General features: G+C 35.2%; 2 protein-coding genes across 3 annotated transcripts; both read left to right on the top strand.

Annotated features, from left to right (window-relative positions):
- Positions 1-825: 825 nt before the first annotated feature.
- LOC110704257 (glycosylphosphatidylinositol anchor attachment 1 protein-like) lies at positions 826-9,707 on the top strand. The gene is made up of 6 exons (XM_021882053.1): positions 826-1,115; positions 1,246-1,337; positions 1,942-2,041; positions 2,427-3,282; positions 3,447-3,580; positions 8,602-9,707. Exons 1-6 carry the CDS (start codon positions 1,021-1,023, stop codon positions 9,473-9,475), a joined length of 2,151 nt encoding a protein of 716 aa, XP_021737745.1. The 5' UTR covers positions 826-1,020; the 3' UTR covers positions 9,476-9,707.
- Positions 9,708-12,527: 2,820 nt separating this feature from the next.
- On the top strand, positions 12,528-17,189 carry LOC110704258 (transmembrane protein 230-like). 2 transcript variants are annotated; one of them, XM_021882054.1, is made up of 3 exons: positions 12,528-12,651; positions 15,156-15,545; positions 16,856-17,189. In XM_021882054.1, exons 2-3 carry the CDS (start codon positions 15,254-15,256, stop codon positions 16,933-16,935), a joined length of 372 nt encoding a protein of 123 aa, XP_021737746.1. In that variant the 5' UTR covers positions 12,528-12,651; positions 15,156-15,253; the 3' UTR covers positions 16,936-17,189. The 2 variants fall into 2 exon arrangements, with proteins under 2 accessions (XP_021737746.1, XP_021737747.1); XM_021882055.1 differs by having other exon boundaries at positions 12,547-12,651; positions 15,172-15,545.
- The last annotated feature ends 511 nt before the right edge of the window (positions 17,190-17,700 follow it).

The raw sequence follows: 17,700 nt of genomic DNA on the forward strand, positions 1-17,700 counted from the left end.
TTTCAAAATCTTTAAAACATAATTATCAATCCTAACTCCATTAGGATTTAAAAGAACCTTCTAGAGTATTCTAAAAGACTAAAATCAATCCTAATAGCTTTAGGAATGATAATTAATAATAGGTCCTCCTCTAGATCATTGGACCGCATATAAAAACCAAATCGGGCCCAGTTTAGTATTTTGGTCATAATTTCCTCATTATTCATCGGAATTGGGCTTATAATATATCGTTGGAAAGGTCTTTTCAAACCCCATCCAACTACACTATTATTGGACCCATATCATGGACCAACCAAACTGGATTGACTATTTTCTTAAAATAATTTTTCAAAAACAGAGAGAAGAGAAAAGAATTAAAACTATCCGCAACGCTAGACTTTCCACACTTTAACTTCATTCGATTATGATTCGACATGAAAGGTACTCATCACTGGGTTTGGTTTTGGGGAGACACAAATGGGTGTCTACAGGAACTAACATCTATCAAACCAGATTTAACACCTACCTCTGTCGAGTTTGGAGCCTGTTCGAGCTATGGTCAAATTTTAACTTACTAGTGTGAAGCAACTTTTTTATATTTAGTGAGTTGAGTCACTTAATTTCAAATTACAAGTTTACATTGCTTATTAATTGAAACCTCACATAGGATAAGTCAATTTTGTTCGGATCGTATTTGAATTAAGGGCCTGTTCACTTCATTTCAATTCTGCTCTAATCAGTTCAGTTCACTTCCTAATTTCATACAATTTCTTCAATCAATTCATTTAAGCTCAGTTCAATAAATGTGAACAAGCCCTAAATTGAGTCAAATTTTTACAAGCTTTCAGTACATTCTCTGTTAGACTGCGCTAATCGAAAGGGCTGGGGATGAAACTTAAACTTCATCAATGAAGTAAAATCATCACAAATTCACATTTCACAACAATCCCTTGTTACTGTTGTTCTTCTAATCTCTGATCATCCATGATTAACAGCTTTCTAAAGAGAGAAGAAGAAAGAGAGCAATTTGATTAGGAAGAAATGGAGGTTAAGCAAGAATCTGGGTCTCCAAAGAAGAAGCCTCGCCCGCTTGTGCGCATTGTGCTTCTTCTCATGTCTCATCGTGTTCTTGTCAGGTATTCTTGATCATTTTGAATCTGGGAAATGCTCAATTTTTAATTTTTACAAAACCCCAGTTTAATTTATCTCAATTTTTAATTTTTACAAAACCCCAGTTTAATTTATCTCAATTTGTTGCATTTTCAGTTTGATTTGCTGTATTGCTGGAATTATTGCACTTTTACTCTTGCCTGTTCTTGCCAAAAATACTTACATATCAGAAAATGCACTCATGCCAGGTTAGTTTTTTTTGCTCAATTCTCAAATTGTTTCAATTGGGCTTTTGTTTATGTGAATGATCTTGTTTCGATTAGTTTTGATTGACTGTAAATTGCTGTTCAATGGTCATTTTAATTAGATGTTTTCTATTCAAATTGTTCAATAGTACACAAAATCTCATCAAATTGCTCAATAGTACACAAACTCTCATCAAATTGCTCAATAGTACACAAAATCTGAATTTTTGGACTTTATGTACACCCTTTGGATCTCAATATATTGCTAGAAATGGGGTTTTTGCCCCGGGCAATGATTGCTGGAAGGCATGCATTGACCTGTTTCATTGAATGAGTATTCTTACATTTGGGGTAGTGGATGATTTTACTTTAGGCAAAATTCGAGAGAGATTACTAGTGCAGTAATGTTGCTTTTTATACTTATCTCGTTAATCAACGAGTGCTAATGTTGTACATGTGAGCATATTCGCCCTTGTAAAGATTCTTAAAGAGGTGTTATATGGTTTTAACTTGTTTTGTAAATGACTTAATGTTCTTAGATGAATGGTTTGATCGGAATAAATTTTTTCATTAATTACATAGTTTGTGACCTATTGGTGTTTCATAGGTTCTGCCAACCCCATGCTCTCTTCTCAGGAAGTACTAGATGCTGACAAGCTTGTAACAGATATAATGAGATTGAGCTTGGAAGGTGATACTGCAGGCATGTATGTGTTCTCTATATTTCACTTCATATTCATCTCATCTATTATGACTTCCTACATTCTGAACACCTGTAAAGTTTTAGATGCTTGAAATTGATTTGAGTATTACCTGGAAGTGTCTAGTTTTACTGTTTACTTCAGCTGTCCAAGCCTTAGCTCTGTAAACTGAGTTGCAATGGATGACTTAATGCCTTTGGCTGAGCTTTTCTGATGTCATTCTTGCTTCAGGTTTTAAGGCATTTCATTATGTCTGCTGTGAGGCCTTTGGCCTAAGGCTTATTTTGGGTAGAAAGATAAACTGAGATTTTAAAGCTCAGTCTTCTCACTTTCTTCGTGCCATTTGTTGGCCAACTATGGTTTTAATTTTTAACTGAATCTTTCATTTCAGTGAAATCCCAAGGCTACTAAAGAAGCGTGTGGGAGACTTGGGTGCAGAAGTTAGTCAGTTCCAGTTCTATCCTCGGACAAATAAATTTCATCCTCTTCATTTCTTTGCTAGTCATGACAGTGTTCTGGATCAAGATAACACTACCTGTGTCAGTCCAGCTGTTAGTACTGTTGGTATAGTTAGGGCTCCTCATGGCGACGGAAAGGAAGCTATTATCCTGGTGACTCCTTATAATGCTGTGAAGCCTGATACTGGTGAAGCTTTATCATTAGGTGTAGCATACTCTGTTTTTTCTTTGCTCACACAAGTTACCTGGCTGGCAAAGGACATCATTTGGCTTGCTGCTGATTCTCGGTATGGTGAACATGAATCAGTTTCTGCCTGGTTGAGGGAATATTATGCCCCAACATTTTACCGCTCAGAAAAATCACACACTAATATGTGCTCTGCAAGCAATCCTGATTGGGAAAATGTGAATAATCAGGTTGTTGGTGCAGAATCGCATGAGGGCTTTAGACGTGCTGGTACCATGGCCGCTGCTCTGGTGATCAAAGTTAATGGAATTGAAGATGCTCAGGATAGTCTTAGTATCTATGCTGAGGCATCCAATGGCCAAATGCCAAATCTTGATCTTATAAATGTTGTGAATTATTTGGCAGTACATCGTCAGGGTCTGTATGTAATGGTGGGGAAACATTGGTCCTTATTGGAGTCGAAATGTCTGAAGATGATTGGTGGAACAATTGAGTTTCTAGGAAACCTGGCTAGAAGCTTAAATCCCCAATGGGGCTTTGGTATTCCTGTTAACGAGTACGTTGAAGGTGCTGCTACCCTTACTAGTTCATTGTATGCTCAGGTGACTCCCCGCTTTCTTTTAATTTCTTGTTTTGTTTCTCCCTTTCTTCCTAATCTGTCTGGCCGTGGGTTTTTGTGTGTCCAGCAGACTGATAATTTGTCATTTATATTATGTTACTTGTTGGTCTTCTCATCTTTCCTTGTTGTTATCATTCTTATAATAAGGCGCTAGGTGTTCCAACTGGTTCCCATGGTGCTTTCCGTGATTATCAAATTGATGCTGTCACATTGGCGATTTCTCCCAAAGCCTCACCATATAACAAGGGAAAGCGAAGTGACTTTCTATTACGGAGTGGCCGGTAATGTGTTTCTTTAACACTTTGCCCTAATTTTATTCTTTTTTTAACCCAGTTGAATGTTATTTTAGTGGAGTGTTCTGGTTGACAACTAATTAAGATAGGCTTTTTGAAAAATCTTCTATTGCTTTGCTGGAAACAAAATGCTGAATGCCTGGTAAAAGTTGTAATTCTTGTTGTAGTGTTCTGTATTGAATAGTTGTGCAAATTCAATGCAATTTATGTAAATTAAGCCGTACTGCAGCTTCACAGGGTTAGCAAGTTCATAAAACTGAGGATCCAAATATCCTTGACACTCGTGGTTTGTGATTTGCGATATGCTTCAAATTGTATTTTAAATAGTTTAAAGGCATGACTGACATACAATCCGTTAACTGTTCAAGCTTGGTGTCTACTGCTATAGATGTTCAAGTGTTTCAAGCCTCCTTAATCCTCGCACAGAATAGTTATGCTTTTGCCAACATTGACATTATATTCCTAAAGCATAGAATAATTTTTTAAGCTGACGACATTTAGGTCTATATTTGGTGGTTAGCATGTGAAATGAATGAAACCTAAAAAAGTCCATGTCTGTTACATCCTTTTGAATATATTAGCTCAAGTAACACTGCCAGCTGCTTTGGGTTTTTGAGAATAAATCACTTTGATGAAGCTGAATTCCAATATTTCGTCAATAAACATCTGATACCTGATTGAGCAACCAAGACAAGTGCTAAGTGGTTTTTCCAACTGTTGGTCTTCATTTGAAATTGGACATGACTAGCTTGTTCCTTGTTGTAGCTGCCTGCTGAGCTTTTGTGCTTACTTCTCTCTTCTACCCTCCCTCTCCGATTCCTTCTGTTGTGTGCCATCGAGTGAAGTTTAGAATTAAAAATTGTTTTGTGTCCCTGCCTTCATATAAAATTCACCCCTTGCTTTGGCCAGCAATATTACTACTTTTAAGCTAGACTGATATGCAACATGCTTGGGGACATCAAAAAAATTTGGTAATACTGTCTCAGACAATAATAATATATCCAAGGTGTAAATCAATCATAATATCAAGATTTTATTATCCTGATATTCTGATTGGGGAGCAGAATGTTTCTACTCACCTAATTAAAATCTTCTAGAGATAAAGCTTACACTCACTTCACTCACTAATGCAAGGGCTCCATAACTTCACTCTATAAAATAAAGGGTAAAATGTAAAGGAATAGAGTCAATCATACATGCAATGATAATCTGAGCTCTTACTAAGTTACTAGTCATACTCATTGAGAAATAGTAAGCTAGACTTACATGGGAATTTATGGTATTAGATGCCTAACAGAGATAGGAAACCATCTTAAGTAAAAAATATAAAGAATGTCTAAAATCTAATTGATCCGATTTTGTTTTCTAACTCTTAAATATAACTTGGCAAAGTCTGCAGTTATAATACCAAAAACTTTCTGTGGCGACCTAGCTTAAAATGCTTACTAGACCTTCTGTATGATCATGTGAGACCCGGAATGTCAGTGTCAGCCTCATTAAACACATGAATATACTTGGAAGCCCAATTATTGAATCTCCATGCCAAAACCCGATTTAAAGCTTCCATCCAAATTCAGAAATACCTAATTGTCCTCACTGTTAATCATCAACAGATATTAGCCATAGAACAGTCTTGAGTCTTGAGAGATGTAAATGCAACCACATCATTCTACTATTGGAAAAATATTTGCCCATGAATGCTTAGATCTGCTTTATTACTTTGCACTAAAAAACAGCCCCTAATTCACCTGTCATACCAAATATGTCCTGTTTGTGGCTTTTAAGAGATAGTTCAGCTTCATGCATTATATTTTTTTCTTATCTTTATTAATTCTGACATTTCTTAGCTACTAAGAAGAAGGAATTGCATTCTTGTTTTTGTGCTGTAAAAATGTTCAAGTTTACCCAAATGTATCTCCCACAAGTAACTACTGCAACGCAAAGAAAAGCGTATTTTCTTCCCCTTTTGCCTCAATTGTTGTTGATCTGTAGGCTTCATAGGATACTTCGAAACTTTCTTGCCTTGATGTTTTAAGGAGTAAGTGCTTGCCTTTCTGCAACCATGACATCCCTATCAAATATCCACAACTGGCCAATAAAAAAGGTTACAAGCATCCATTGTTGTCACATCACACAAAACTGTGTCTTTGTCTGCACACCAAAATAATTTAAGATTGCCTCTTGACTTCCACCTTATTCTCACTATCTAACTATTTTAGCTTAGGATGTGTCATGGTAATGATAAAATAGTATGTGAAGTTCTCACTATCTATTAAGAGACTATTAAGTTTTCCCGCCAATTTAACACCCTGAATATGATTTTCAATTAAAGACTTTAGATCTCCTTGAACCGATGTTTTGCATCTCCTTCACAAAATAAAGCTTCAAATTTCTCTAAGATCTCCTTCCACCTCATTTTCACTCTTTTTTTCCTTCATAATATCACCAATCTGGCAGTCTCATCATCTCTACAGTAAAATCCTTTTTGTTTGGGGAAGTGCTTTTGGTAATCTTGAAGCTAACTTACTTTGTTGGGACCATTTATTTTGGAAAAATTGAAAAGAATAATCCCACCTCTGGCACATCTTCTCAAAATAATCCCACCTTTGCGTATTCCAGAAATAATCCCACCTTATACCCCTATCTTCTCAAAATAAGCCTTTTACCTGCTAGTGAAATTGGTAACCTGATTAGAAGGTTTTTTTGCCACGTGTCATCTTCTAATTGGTTTTTGTTATTTTTTTTATTAACAAAGAAATAAAAAAAAATAAAAATAAATCCTTAGCTTCTTCTTCCTTAATTAGCCTGCCGGAGCCCCCTTCCTCGCCGGAGCCCCCTCCCTCACTGGACTCAGCTGCCCACCGACCAGCCATACCAAGCTGCCCTCCTTCTCCGTTCTCCCTTCCAACTCTTCTTCCCCGATTCCCCCTTCTTGTCCCCCCTTCCACTTCCTCTGATGCCGAGAAACACCGCCGATAGCCGCCAGCCGCCCTCCCTTTCTCATGTCCTTCCTCCTTGCATTCCCACCATCTCTCCACAGAAAAAGACAATTTAAAAATTATGACAAATTATGAATTGCAGAAATTTAAGAGAGAGAGAAAAAAACCAATCTCATCATCTTCATCATGAAAACTATTGTAATTTTCTTGCATAAATCCGCCATTTTTGGGCAATTTATAAACTACCCTTTATTTTCTTTCTCATCCAAAGCTGAACAGCGTTTGATCTTCGAGCTTATACTATATTGTAGTATCGGTTGACTATCCCTGTTCTTAAGCGGCGGAAATGGTGGCCATAATGGAGCGACGCTGCTGTAGCTGTTGTTGTTTATGTTGTTGGGCCGCCCGAACTCCGAGAAACACTCCTAACACTCTTTTTATCAATTTGGGGGTTAAGAGGGGAATTAGGGTGGTTGGGTGGGGATTGGACATGGCAGCCCCTTCCCCTTCCCTCCTCCTCGATTCAGGTGGGGTTTTGGGGTGGGGGTCAGTTCGGTGGTGGGTGGTAATGGTGGTGGACATGGAGGAATGGGGTGAGGAGGGAGAAGAGGGATTAAAGGAAAAAATAATAAAATAAAATAAAATCTAACCTGTAAAACAGGTTGAAGGTAAAAAGGCTTGTTTTGAGAAGATGAGGGTATAAGGTGGGATTATTTCTAGAATACGTAAAGGTAGGATTATTTTGAGAAGATGTGCCAAAGGTGGGAGTATTCTTTTCAATTTTTCCTTTATTTTTTCATATTCTTGAAATTTACAACTTAAAGGTTTATGTCTTAGTTTTGTTAGAAAAATTAAAACCACCTCTTGACTGTTTTGGTAAAAAAAAAAAAAAAAAAAAGGCTTTTGGCTTTGCTTTCATGCCCTTTATGTTAGTTTTTAACTTTATCACCTGAAGTAATCAAATTTTAGCAAATGACTAGCAAGCACGGCTTCCAGAATTTTTAGCTTTCAAAATGTTTTATCCTGTCAAAATTCAACACATCTATTGTTTTACTTCTTGCAATTCAGTAGATATTTTGAATTAATCAAAATCTGCATATTCGGCCACATTTGTATCTCCTTGCCGCAATTAATCAATTTGACTGTAAAGATTTTGCCTTTTTGCGTGTGGAACAAGTTGCTTATGGGCTTTTTTTTTTTGTTTGCCTCAAGACTGCAATATATTCGAACTTTAATGCTGCGTAATTGTATCCTTTTTGTTAATCCAAGTCCTTGAAGTCAAGGAGCCGTTCTGTCTTACGTTCTCAATCCAAACAAAATTCCAGAATTATATCATAATATAATGCATCAGCAAATCTGAGTATTTGATTTCATCCTCATACACTCCTAGCATTTAATCGTGGTGAGGTTTATATTCCTGAGATGGTGTCTTAGAACAGAATGGTACATAGAGCCCTGTGGCAGGTTCTGGCCACTTCTTTTAGACCCTCCGGTTTGTCATTGAAGTTAAGCTTCTTTGTCCCGTAAATCTCCAGTCAGGCTATCTTCTTCTTCTTCTTGTTGTCAGAATGTCGATCTCCTTTCCATAGTTGTGTGGCTTCTTTTGATCACTATTGCGCCTTCCCTTTATTTTGAGCCAATCAGCTCAACCTTGTGGACCTAAATGGTAATGAATTCAACCAAGAACAAGTAGATATTTTAGGCATCCTAGTCACAAAAGGTCCTAGAGAGAGATGTTGATGGTTCTGAGCCTGATGTCACTTGATAAATAACAATGTTGGGCACACCGCACACTAACACAAAATAGCATGGAACAGTGTGGGGAATTGTTTTTCAAAAGTCTAATACAGGAAGTCTTCAAAAACAAGTTTAGGCGTAATGCATTTATTTGAATATTTTGTTTATAAATTTGAGTTAAATCTAGAACCTGTTGTAATTAGAAAGCAAAAATTTAAAATTACTTGCAAAACTAAATTTCAAGCCTTTTGCAGCGACTGTCCAGTTGAAATTTAAGAATGATATGAAAAAAATCTGTTGCTCAATGTCTTATTGTCTTCTTTCTTAGTGCAGGTTGATTGAAGGCACAATTAGATCAGTAAACAACCTACTTGAAAAGTTTCACCAGTCATTTTTTCTGTACCTTCTAACTGGGCCCAGCAAGTTTGTTTCAGTAGGAGTTTACATGATCGCTTTTGCACTCCTTATTGCACCCTTACCAGTTGTTGCTGCTTCTCTATATTCCGATGCTGTCACATGTCATCCTAAGTCTGACATGGTAAAATCTTCTGCAAGCAGTAGCTCATCCGATGCGATGAATAAATCTGGCACTTCATGGAGGTGGCTTCATGCAGCGAAATCTGTGTTTGTTATACATATATGGGCAGCTGTTGTAGCATTACTTCCCAATGTAGTTTGTCAAATACCCAACAGGACATCAACTACATGCAGTATTTCCTGGATTTTGCTGTCATTAGCTAGCCTTCAAATTATATACAAGGTCTTTGGCTCACCTTACTCCAGCTTCAAGCCATCAGACCTGCATAAACAAGAATGGGCTGTCTTAAAATCTGTGATGATCTCAGCATCTTTCATTGGTTTGTCTCTCATGTCTGTAGTGAACTTTGCAGCTGCAGAAATCGGGGCATTATTGCTGGTGCCATTCTGTTTGATGGCTCAGCCCTTAAAACTAGACATGCAAAACCTGAGCCTGAAAGCTTTCTCCAGAATAGCTTGCAATATAGTCTTAGGGTTGTCCTTGTTTCCACCGTTTACTTTCTTTGTGATAAAAGGCGTGTCTGAAGGATTCAGTGGAATCGACATCGGTGATTTTTGGACCTGGGCTGAGTCACTTTGGCTATGGAATAGCGCAACTTATCTGTATGTAATGTTGGTGCACCTTCCATGCTGGGTGTTGTGTGTCCATCTCTTATTACATCCTTGTTAAATTTCCAAGAAAACTTTTCCACTAACTTGCTGACTTGTTATTTAGAGCCAAAATTTTTCACTAACTTGCCTTTTTTGCTATCAAGTTTGCATCAACTCACATCAAGGCTGTAATTTTAAGATTTTGCTAACTAGGTGTTGTACCAAATTTATTCGCCACAGCGCGATACTGTAATGTACTCCATTTTATTTCTTCATGTAAAATTTGTATTATTCTTTTCTTTTCTCCTTGAGTTAAGCCATTTTGTAATACTTGCTGAAGTTACTGCAAAAATATAGATGGCTAGGATTCATATTCAGTTATTAACTATAAACTAATGTCCTCTCAAGCAATTTGTGACGGCAATAAATGCCTGAAACATTACTCAGCTACAAAAAGTGTCATCAACCTTAATATTTTGGGCGGTTCTAAATTTACCGTAACGGAGGTGTTAAAAACTAATCCTACCAAAAATACCTAACCTAACACAAAATGGCTCGATTTAGAATTTGATCTACATGGCCATAATAACTTAGCACAACCCAAATCTGACATGAGGTGACATGATCTAAACCTGACCGATGACTTGAATTGACACTTCTATTTAACACCTATTGTTTTGCAACCAATTGAATAATTCCCTTTGCAATTAAGTTGAAGGTTATTTATTTTTGGAAATTGAGCAAGTTTATTTGTGGATTTTTTTTGCCAATGAAGTTATTCCTATATTCCTATCGTTGTAATTGCATTGTATGTAGTTTGGTTATACTTCTTCCGTTTCTTTTGAGTTGACATGATCCTTTACTTACGTTTGTCAATGTACAAATTCAATCATAAATTTATATAATTACCAATAAGCAAAAATTATAAAAAGCTGTTATTTTGAAAATATATATGATAACGAATCTAACAAAATCCCATATGATTATATTTACTATTATGTATAATTGGGGAGGATATATCATCCTCCCTTCACTCTGTCTCCTCCAAAAGTAGTATCCTATTTTTTTTTATGTAAAAATATAAGAGAGGATACTACTTTCAAGAGGAATGCAATATATCTTCTTTGTGAAGAGGATATTAAAGGTTTGGGAGAGAAATATTGAGTGGGTCAAAAGTATCTTTTAATTTTTTTTTTTTCCATCCCCTTTAATGAAATGGTGAGTATGGGAAAAAGAAAAATAAATAAATAAAACCAACACACTTGCTTAATTTTGCTATGCGGGTTCCATAAAGAATTATTAAGAGTAACTGTGATTTTTATTAATTATTATTGTCAATGTTAGGGTTTATTACTATTTTTTTCCACTTACCGTCATTTTTTTTAATTACTCTTAGGGCCTGTTCACTTCGGCTTAAGTTTTGTTCAGTCTAGTTCAGCTCTTATAAAATATTCATTTCGGCTCTATTCACTTCACTTCAGTTCAGCTCCAATCAGTTCATTTCAGTGCAGTTCAGCTTAGTTCAATAAATGTGAACAGACACTTAGTATGTATTGTTTTAATGAACGATATTAGATGACATCCATTTTTATTATTGTCAATGTTAGGGTTAATTTCTATCATTCCTTTTCCATTTACAATCATTGCTTTTTAACTATTAACTGTGTACTGTATTAATTAATGATAGTAGATGAAATTCGTTTTCATTATTGTCAATGCCGGGATTTGTTGTTTTCATTGTTAGTTAATTATTGTCATTGTGTTATAACCTGCGCCCTGCGGTGGGGCATATAAAGTAGGAGAGAGGATCCTCTTTGATGTTTGAAAAAATCTAAAATTAGAAAGAGGAAGAGGAAGGAGATAATGATGTGTCGATAGGAGATTAGGAGATAAAGTAACGGAGTAAAACAGAGGTATTAACTCATAATGATATAAGTATGCTCTTTAGTAATCTTGCTCTAAAGCCTCGAGTATACTCAATGGATGACCCAAAATATTTGGTCATGGATTATTATATAATTTCTTTCTCTTTCCACTCATCCATGACCAAGTCACATGACCAAAGACTCCCAATGGTTGTCTAAAATAACTTTGGTCATGATTTTCTCTCTCTCCTACTTTTACCATTTGTTGCTAGTACATGCAAGTTTGCCTTTTTCTTCTTCCAATAATACACTGTCACTTGTCATTTACATTTTTCATGACTAAATTTTCAGCTTGTCATCTTCAAGACCAGGTCATTAATCTCTTTCATCCAATTTTTTCTTTGTTTTATTTTTTTAATATAAAAACTCCTCTCTCTCCTCATGACCAATGACCTAGTCATCCAATGGCCACACTCTAAGAGTGTGTGAATGCTAAAGTCAAAACGTGTGAGACTATCAGCTTTAAAAAAAAAAAAAACGGAGGAATTACAAATTACACTCTTGGCAAAAAAAAAAAAAAAAAAAAAAGTTCTGAAAAAACAAAAACAAAAAATAAATAGGAAAAATTGATTCTAATAATCCCACCTTTAATCGGTTTGCTGTTAATAATCCCACCTTTATAGGGGATTTTCTTCAGTTGGTCCCTAACCTGTTAATAACCGGTTTTTACAGGTTAATATGCCATGTGTCGTGTTTTAATTGGTTGAAAAATAAAACCTAAAAAAAAACCGAAAAAATAAAAAACAAAACAGAAAAAAATAAAAAACAAAACTGATATCCAACAATAATAATTTAAATAAAATAAAAAAATATAGTGGTATTGAATAAAATGTTAGGTAAAATTATAAAATACGAGTACTATGGCCTAAAAAAAAAAAGGTACTATTTATGATATCATCAAAAGTTTTTTTTTTTTTTTTTTTTTTTCAACCAAAATAATATGAATAGTTTGTACTTTTTTTTTATTAAGAAAAGAGTAGCTTTCATATTACGAATACTAAAATCTTACTAATTTTTCCACCTCACATTAATTGTAATGTAATTAGACATCGAAATTAATTTTATGGTATATTACAATGTTTATTGTACTTTTTTATTATTTGTTTGTACAGTTTCTAATAAACAAATAGTAAAGTATTATTGTAAAACCGCGCATAGCACGGGTTTTGAACTAGTTAACCGCTAAAGGTGGAATTATTAAAACAATTTTTCCAAACAAATATATATAAAGTCAATAATGACGAACTATCAGTCTTGGCGGGCAGACAGGAAACTCCATTTACAATCTTCTTGATTCACATTATTTCTTCAATTCTTCTACTATTGTCAGGTATTTTTTCAAAATTTTCATCAAATTTTCTTTACTAAGGTACTCGAATTTTGTCTTTGAATTGCTCAACTTTTCTGATTTTGATGATTGTTCAGTTTTCCCTAATTTTTATAGGGTTTAACTTTCTCAATTTTGTTTTAATTTGATTAGTTTTGGAATTGTGTTCATCATCAATTTCTTGATTTTAGTAATACATGGGGCATACATTTAAGTTTTCTCAACAAATTATTTGATTGTTCAAATCTTTCTAAATCTAGCGGAAATGTCAAGTTTTTATGCAATGGATTGTTTCAACTGTATGCTTAAAATCTGTTATAGCATGAAGAGATGAGGTGACAGCATAATTACGTTTTTCTAAATTGAGCTTGTAAATGTGATTTTGAACCAGATTTTAGTTGCTTTTGTTGTTGTTGTTGTTGTTTAGAGAGCCACAAGGGCGGGGTGAGAATCGATTCTAGGATATTTTGGAATCGGAAAGGAAGCTCTAACCACTTGAGCTATCCCTCATTCTCACCAAATTTTAGTTCTAAATTTTCAATGTAGAAATCTATGTTACTTCTTTAAGACAATAATCATAGACCGATAATTTATACCGTTACGAGCTGAGTGATAATTTCACCGACTATACTAATTGTATGAAACGAAGATCCGTTACAGGAGTTGTTTGAATATATGATGTTATTATGGGTATTTTGATTTCTGTTAAATCCGTTGATGAAATACAAGTTAAACACTTTTGGTGGATGTATATGATCATATCCATGGCTTTTTAAAAATACTTAAGAGAATGAATATGAGGAGATTCATGGGAAATTTTACTTTCTCAGTCCGTACCAACCCATATCATAAGTACCATTTGATTAGTTGTGTTCCTCTTGCCTTTTTTCTTCTTCAACATTCCAATTGAAACATTTATGTATAAGGGTGTTTATAAAAGTTAACAATCTCTTGGTAGTTACGGAAAATCAACAATTTTTCCAACAATGCCCTATTGGAAGTGACTTATTTTTGGATGAAGGAAGTTTATGAATTGAGTGGGAATGTGAAGTCAGTAACTTATCAGAGCATTGGACTTATATTCATTGATGGTTTGCTACTTAGCTTAGATCTTGCACACCCATTTTCTCTTTCTTTATATTTGTGTTTCCCTTGAAAAGTGATTTCCATGGAAAATCATTTTTCCCGAAATATGTATTATGTCAAAACTAACAGAGCCTAAGAATTTGATATCCTTTCTTATTAGTGGTAAATAGTGAGAGCATAGATTGTCATTGGCATTAGCTAGGTGTTGTTGCTTTGAGCTACTCATAAGTCATAAGAAAGAACAATCGTCTTAATTAGAATACTATTAGAGATCAGACCACATTCCCCATCACGTACTCTAAAACAGCTTCTACCAACTTAAAGTAGCAAATTTCATTCAATTTGTTAGACTACATCTAGGTCATGATGGACTAACACACTAAAAATTGGGCATCTCAACGAAAATATAAAAGAACAGCTAAAGAACTAAGCTAAGAAGATGGATAGGATGAGAGGGAAGGGATGTTAGGAGTAGAAAGGGGAATGTGAAATTCTTTCCTTTTGAAAGAGACATGTTTTTAACTCTTGGAAAATCCATTTTCTAGCTTTGGAGAAATTGTTTTCAACCCTTAACAAACCAAAGAGTGGAAAATGAGCAAATTATTTTCGACAAAACTAACGGAGCCTTAGTGAAGTAGGTTTTCACATAATGAGCCCCCATCATTCTGAAGTTGTAAATGTATTACTGAAGAGGAATCGGGTGATTGATTAAGATTTCTTTGCTTCGTAAAGTAGAATCTTTTCTTTGCTATACAAATCATCTTTTGGATGTGACATTTTTTTTTGAAGCACTTCATACATATGTTGTTATGATTCAGTTTTTTGTAAATAACTATAAGTTGCTCCTGGGGCAGATAGAGGATAATTTTTTTAATACATGAAATTATTAAAAAAGGGTGGTATTTTATAAGGTTTGCTTATGCAAAGTATAAAAAGTGCTTTGTTTTAGATTTCATATTAATTTATTTGGTTTGTTAATATTTTTATTTGATACTAACTAGTAAGAATTGAAAGTATACCTTTGTCTGGAAATAATAGTCACGTACTGTATTGTTTTGAAATGTCTACATAAAGTTGTCACATTTTTTTAGAATAATAGTGGATCATGTTTGGAACTTCCATTTGGAATGAAAAGGGGTTGTGGTGTAAGCTCTAAAGCTATTTCATGTCTCTTTTTGTAGAATCTTATTAACTCCTTTAGTTTGATGATTTGGGACAATGTGATGACTATTTCTGGATAGCAAAAGTATTAAATGGGGCACCAAAGGCTTGTCAGCTAATTTTGGTTTTATTTGTTTATTTATTTATTTAAAAAAATTATTTTTTATTTGAAGGGGAGGGGAATCTAGATAATCAAGTAACTTGCAATTTATTTTGTTTGTAAATTTACTAAATAAGATTGACATTATACTCATCATTAGGAAATTGCAAATCAAGTGGAGTTTGGGAGGCTGGAAGTTTAGCTGCAAATTTCAAATATTTAAATATTTCATAACTCCTGCATATTTGGCATGCTTTAATGGCATCAAGGCGCAACGTGAAATACTCTCACCTTGCCACTGATGAAGATGGAGTAAACGATTACAATGATGATGGCCATATAAAGGGAAAACCATTCGATCCTCGGTTTGATTACACACCAAAGTGTCTTGACAAAGTTCCATGGAAATCAATTATTCTCGCACTGTTCCTTCTCTTCCTTGGTTCATTTCTTCTCTTTCTATCTTTTTTCATTTTCACTGGTCATATGGGAGGGGAGCGGTCTCAAGCATATGGTCTCCTTGCACTTGGAATTCTTTCCTTTCTTCCAGGTATTAATTAAGAGTTTTTTCCCTCACCCCCTGTATTTGTTGTCTTATCACTTCTTTTTGCTAAAATACAGTATTTTATGAAGTTTTATGTATTAAAATAAGAGAAGCATTCTTGTTCTTTCATTTTTTGGTTTTCATGGTTACACTGTTTATAAGTAATCTCTTTATGGATTCCACATGAGGTTCTATGTTTTTTGTCCAAGGAATCCAGAATTAAAGAAAGTTCAACAAAATATGATGTATGCTCTAAGTTCTAATTTGTAGCAGTAGCAAAACAGTAACCGATAATTTATGATATAATTTCTAGTTTTAGCCTATGATGTCAACTTCTCTTTCAAATGTTTTTAAGTGGTGACTGCTGCCTGCATCTCCAGCCAGTATCTTTTCTCTTTAAAATGACCTTTTGAGGTTGCTTGCTGGTGTCCATAGCCCATACTAGCTTCTTTATTTTAGCAGGGTAAGGCTACGTAGATCCAAACTTGCCCTTACCCTGCTTAGAGCTGGATCTGTACTAGAAGTATTGGGGCAATGATGTTGTAATTGTTGCAATTGAACTGCAAAGTCACCCAAGCATAATTCAGATGCTGACTGTTGGACGAGTTAGTAACAGTCTACTTGGCTAGATCTTTATTAATTCTGATCTGTCCCCTTTCATAATTTTTCTGATATTTTACTTTAAGGCCTTTTAGCTGTTAGGTTAGGTTGTCAAGGAAGAATCCATGTTGCTTATCCCATATAAGCACTTGAGCATGAATAGAATTACCCAAAAAAATTCAGCAGCAATGGTTTCAACTGGTGTTTTTCTTATCTCGTGATTCTTTTTGCTAGTGTTTTTTTGTTCTTAAGGAAATGGAATTCTGGGATTGTATTAGTGATCCTGGAGCTAAGCTGAAATAGAGTTGGACGTATATGCATGAGTTTTTGAACTAATATGGGAGAAAAGGCCTGGTTCTGGTTCACCCCTGCTCGGCCCTTGAATTCCTCCACAGCGTACACAGATGGAACATGCAACAAGAACTTTTATAGATTTGAATTATTCATTTCACATTTCTAAAATATTTGCCGTCTTAAAAAAAAAAAAATTAGACTTTTGGACATGACAAAAGTTTCATGACTTCCTCATCCAAGGAAGTAAAAGGGGTGGGGGTAGGAGAACAGGATGTCGAGCCTTGTGATTGCAAATGTACTATTTTAATTTTATGCAGCATTTGTACAGAATTATAGTTAGTAATGTTGAGGGTTTTTCATTTCAAATTTCTTCCTCGTGGCTTTGTTTGGTTTAATATTACTGTGTTAAATTGTTGGTGCAGGCTTCTACGAGACCCGGATTGCATATTATTCATGGAGAGGTGCTGCTGGCTACCGTTTTGCAGCCATCCCTGACTACTGAGTCTTGTCCCTCAAGATTTGCACCTCTGGTTCATGTATCCACTTTGTATCTCCTAGTCTAGTTCTTGATGCTATATCACATGCATGTTGTATAGAGCACAAGCTTTTAGTAGGTTTGTACTTACAGTAGCATTCAGTATTTTTACAAGTTTTTATCTTTAATACTGGTGCACAACGCAGCACTTTTTTTTTTGTTCTGATTACATTTTAAACAACACTCGCCCTAACTAAAAGTCATGCGTGCTGGGTTATGTAGTTTGTGTTCTTGTGTATGTTAGAAGCCAGTGGAACATTATCTCGGGTGTGTTAGAGGAAGAGGGTTTTGGAGGGGTTTTAAACGATCTGTCCTTTTATGGACTATGGACAAGGGTGCACAAGTCTTTCATAAGAGAGGGTGTATTGTGGCTCAATTGGTGTACCCTGAATTACAAGAGTAGAGTATTCCTGAGATTATTGTTATGGTGAGGAGTGAAAGTACGTGTACTTTCGCGGCTTGTGCATCACATTTTGGCTTGAAGTTGGGTGTGTGTAGTGCATGTGAAATAGTCAAGAGTACATTGCTCTATGCTGGTGGGAGCACCATATGTGTTCGGAATCAGCCACGATTTACCTAATTTTTGGTTTAAAGACCAAAAGTATTCCGGCCCATCCGTCAAACTCCCTAGGCATGGTGTCGATGGCAGCATGGCAGTCTTATCCTAGCCATGGCGGCCTTATCCTAGCCTTTTAGGAAAACCATAGACTCGTATGTTTTTTTTTTCACTAA

Source organism: Chenopodium quinoa, unplaced genomic scaffold, assembly GCF_001683475.1.
Source record: "Chenopodium quinoa cultivar QQ74 unplaced genomic scaffold, ASM168347v1, whole genome shotgun sequence".
Lineage (NCBI taxonomy): Eukaryota > Viridiplantae > Streptophyta > Magnoliopsida > Caryophyllales > Amaranthaceae > Chenopodium > Chenopodium quinoa.